The sequence below is a fragment of the Phoca vitulina genome, unplaced genomic scaffold (assembly GCF_004348235.1).
Source record: "Phoca vitulina isolate PV1807 unplaced genomic scaffold, GSC_HSeal_1.0 scaffold16, whole genome shotgun sequence".
NCBI classification, from domain to species: Eukaryota; Metazoa; Chordata; class Mammalia; order Carnivora; family Phocidae; genus Phoca; species Phoca vitulina.
The window spans coordinates 38,124,816-38,129,143 of record NW_022589719.1 but is presented as its reverse complement, the minus strand read 5'-3'; the positions used below and the strand labels follow the sequence as shown (position 1 = coordinate 38,129,143).

The 4,328-nt window shown below is 64.7% G+C and overlaps 1 protein-coding gene across 1 annotated transcript in view; it reads right to left on the bottom strand.

Annotated features, from left to right (window-relative positions):
* LMNTD2 (lamin tail domain containing 2) overlaps positions 1-4,328 on the bottom strand; it is a 4,593-nt gene extending 265 nt beyond the window's left edge. Inside the window, 11 exon segments of the mRNA XM_032414847.1 lie at positions 149-204; positions 295-480; positions 579-879; positions 969-1,088; positions 1,172-1,731; positions 1,983-2,278; positions 2,603-2,691; positions 2,772-2,843; positions 3,122-3,277; positions 3,412-3,499; positions 3,910-4,328. Coding sequence (XP_032270738.1) covers positions 149-204; positions 295-480; positions 579-879; positions 969-1,088; positions 1,172-1,731; positions 1,983-2,278; positions 2,603-2,691; positions 2,772-2,843; positions 3,122-3,277; positions 3,412-3,499; positions 3,910-4,328 — 2,343 coding nt within the window.

Here is a 4,328-nt window from a genome sequence, read left to right as displayed (position 1 = left end):
GGGAAGGGGAAGGGGCGCGGAGCCTGAGAGGTGGCGGGGCTGGGGGGCGGGGAAGGGGAAGGGGCGCGGAGCCTGAGAGGCGCGCGGGGCTGGCGGGGCGGGGGAGGGCCGCGAAGGGGCGCGGGACAGCCCGCGCGCGCACACTCACCCGGACCCTGTGCTCCTTCCTAGCCTGGCAGTCCTCGAGGCACAGCCCAGCCTCTGCGGGGAACAAGGACGCGATCGGTCAGGCGGGCCTCCCACCTCCCTGGCGGGTTGCCCGCCCTCCCTCCCTCCGCATCACTGCGTGCTCACCGGGGACGGCGGGCAGGAGCTCCGGCGCGAGGGTCTCTGCGGCCTCGGACTGCGCTGGCACCTCCCGTGGGCGGAAGATCTTGCTGGTGCTCAGCCGGGGGAAGAGGACCCGTGTCCTGGTGGGGCGAGGGGGTCGTGAGATCCGGAGCCCGCCCGCGGGAAGGGCAGTCCTGGAGAGGAAGGGGCCTGGGGAGGCGGGGGGCCTGGGAGTGGTCTTGAATTACTGGGGGGCGAGCCTGGAGAGGACGGACCTGGGGAGGTGGGTGGTGGCCCTGGTCAGGAACCAGCTTGGGGAGCGGCCCCAGAGGGGACTGGACCTGAGGTAGGGGAATGGTCCTTAACAGGGAGTCTGGGGAGACGGTTTTTGCAAGGGTGGGGCGGTGCCCACCCGGGCCTCCGACGTCTGGCCCGGGCTTCCTGCACCCTGCCCGCGTGGGAGTGTTGAGGCCCAGGCTTCTGCTCGCAGGTGTCAGCCCCACGCCCAGCCTCTGAGAGCGGGAAGCGGTCTATGGACAAATCGGTGTTGTCAGCGAAGATCCTTGAGATGGGGGACACGCAGTGGGGGGCCTGATGCTTGCTCAGGACCTGCGGGGCCGGCCGGGAGGGGCACAGCGGTCACCCCCATCCCGTGGGGCTCAACCCCCACCCCACCTCCGGCTGGGACGCACACTGACCTTGCCCTTGGGGTTCAGGAGGAGAGTCACACATCCGCGGCTGGAGCGGAAGTGCACGGGCTCCTGGCCCAAGGAAGAGGGCAGCTGCTTCTTGGTGCTGCGGGGCCCCTCGCCCCAAACCTGGTGGACATCATGGGGTGGTGGGTGAGGAGCGGTGGGGGCCTGAGCCGGGGCCACGGGGGCTCGCGGGGAGCGGGGCGCACCGTGACGTGGTGCCGCGGCGCCAGCAGCGTGCCCGGCGGGAAGCGGTACGTGCACACGGGGAAGTCGTGCAGGTGCTGCTGCAGCCTCAGGCCACCCAGGTCCACAGTCTCCTCCAGCGACTGGTTGAGGACGCGCACAAACCTCTCCCGGCCGTTGACAGCCACGATCTTCAGGCAGGAACCCGTTGGGCTGGGGTGAGGAGCAGGGAGAGTAGGGGCACTGTGCAGAGAGGCGTGGGCACCCCTCCACTGCACCCTGGCCGAGACCCACTCCTGCTGTGACCCACCAGGTCACCCCCTCACCTCCAACGGCGTGCGGAATGTGGGTGCTCTGGATCTGCACAGGACTCCCTCATCAGGACAGTCTTGCCAGGCTGGTCCCGGTGGGCTTTCTGGAGATCCAGGGAAAGGAGACCTGTTGGAAGGGCTACCTCCATATGGAGCATCCACTGTGGACATCTCATGGGAGGCCAGACCGACCTGCAGCACCCTGACGGTGCACTTGGGAGAGGAACAGCTCCCGGGGTCAGATCCAGAGCAGGAGGGCTGGACCCTGGAGGCTGAGGAAAGCAGAGATATAACTCCAAGTACGGGCCGGGGGGGGGGGGGGGGGGGGGGGGGCAGGGGGGTCTTGGAGCCAGAGTGCCGAGACAGCAGCACTTATCATGCAAGACCACCCTAATCCCTGGGAGCGGCCTTGCTCTGGGCAGTTGTGAAGACCAAGCTGTTGGGGGACACGGTGTTTAGGGCTTTGGGCAGAGATCATAACCCTGTTGGGGGGGGGTAACTGGGGAGGCCCGCTCCACTCCACCTTCAGGCTGTGTCTGCATTTCCCTGCTGAGGCTCCTCGAGAGTGCCTCTGTCAGCTCAGAAGAATGGCGGCCTGGCGTGCCGGGTGGGTGTCCTGTGACCTTCTGCATGCGATAATGCTCAGCCAGCTGGCCACTGCTGGAGTCGGAGTCCGCGCCCCCCGAGCTGCTAGTGCCCACGAAGGGCAGGGAACTCCACTCGACACTCTTGAGACGCTGTTCCACGCGCTGTCTGCGCAGCTCCGAGCCCCACTCGTCCAACAGTGGGGACTGCGGGGGTGGCAGGGGTCGTGGGTGCCTGTGGGCCACAGTGCTGATCTGCTCGCGGCTGCTGGCTTTGGCTTCTAGACTCTAGCCTTGTACCCATCTAGCCTCCCCAAGGTGGATGGGGCACCCCGGGACCCGGCCTAGGGAAAAGGCTCCTGGAAGGACCATGAGGGCTCCGGAGCCCTTTCCCTTCACTGTGAACCTCATCCTACAGATGGGAGAACTGACCTTCGAAGGTGTGAGTTACTTGTCCAGACACACTAAAGGTAGAACTTGGACTCTGGCCCACATATGCCAAGGCACGCTCTCCCCCCTGCCCTGCACCCCTGGAGGATTGCCTGACCAGCAAAGTTACTTTTGGTCTGAGCTGGACTCAATGTTGATGAAGAGGTTGGGATACCGCTGGGCAATGCTGTTCCAGTCCACGTCCTCCAGCCGGAAACCCTGGTCAGGAAGCAACAGGCATGTGGCCCTCCCCTCCTGCAGGGCTGCCGGCTGTGAAAGCACATGGGGGCCCTGCTTACCTCCCCGGTGGAGGGGCCCTGTGCACTCTCAGAGAGGTCACTGAAGTCCATCAGGGTTTCTGCAGTTACCACCTGCACGGGGGAGTGGAGGCCAGTGGGCAGGGGCTGGGGGAGACCCTCTCTCCCCTCACCAGCACCTGAGACACACACTTGCTGGGCGTCCACTTGGCGGAACCAGGGGGTTCCTCCCTGCCCCGTGGTCCTGAGGGGAGACAGGCTTCCCAGGCAGGCCAGCCCCCCTCCCCCCAGCAAAAGCACCTGAAGGAGAGACACTGGCTACCCAGGGGATGTCCAAGGAGGGTTGGGGAGGGGGACACGGGAGGCAGGAGGGTGGGCCGAGTGGGGCTTACCTCCACACTGCCGGTGGAAGACCGTAGTATGCGACCCACCCAGGAGGAGCGGGCCAGCTGCAGGAGGCAGGACTTCTGGAAGGCCTGCAGCTCAGCCTCCAGCTGCTGCATCGTGGTCATGGTCTGCAGCAGACGTTCCTCCAGCTGGGACTTCTCCTGCTCCAGGAGGGTGCATAGGTGGGCAGGGTCTTCTCCAGGTGCCGACCCCCAAGGCCAACCCCTACCTGGCCCTGGATCCTCACCCCGGCTTGGGTCCCCTGCCCAACTCCCTGATCCCACCTGCCCCTTACCAGCTGGGCCTGTTTCTTCTGTTCTTTCAACTCCAGAGTCAGCTTTTGGACCTGGTTCTGCAGGAACTTTTCCTGATTGCGTGCGCTCCTGGGGGAAGGGGCAATCTCAGCAGCCCCCACCTCGAGGTCAGTAGCCAAGGAAGGGAGAAGGAGGGGCCCCTCTTCACTGACATTGGGGGCCCAAGGGCACAGAGTTCCAGGGGGCGAGGCCAGGTCTGGCTCTGAGAAGTCTAGGTTGTAGGTGGGGTCTAGGTTCAGTGACTAAAAATGTGTTCAGAGTTAGGATCTGGGCACGTTCACAATATATTCACTTTTTCAGGGTCAGGGTAGAGGGTCAGGGTCCAGGTAAGGCTTAGGGCTAGAGGCAAAGGTCAGAGTAAGAATCAAGTTGGAGTGTCGGTCAGGACCAGTGGTTGGGGATGGGGTCAGACAAAAACCAGGAGTTTGGGCCAGGACAGAGGCTGGGTTGGGCTGGGGGACTAGCGCTTGGCTGCTCACCTCTCAGATGGAAGTCCAGCCACCTCGTGCAGGACATGGCAATGCCGGGCATCCTGGTGGTTCTGGATGGCCCACCGCAGGGCCTGGATCTCTAGTTCCCGTTGACCCCACAGCAGCCGCAGGGTTCGAGGGTCCAGGGACTCAGGGGCCAACCTGCAATGCCAGCGATCAGGCCCTGCCCTCTGGCTGACCAGGCCCAAGGGGCTGACCACCCCTCCCTCCCTTCCTTCCTGCAGGTTGACAGAGAAGACCACCCGTGGAGAGCTGGGCTTGGTGTCCTGTGGGCATGTGGGAGCCACTGGTTCTTGGGGTGTGCCAGCTGGAGGCTCCAGGTGGCCATTGACTGGCTCTTGGTCCACCAGGGATAAGGAAGCCTCTTTCTCGGCTTCTTCAGCCTCTTGGCAAGACTCAGGGGCCAT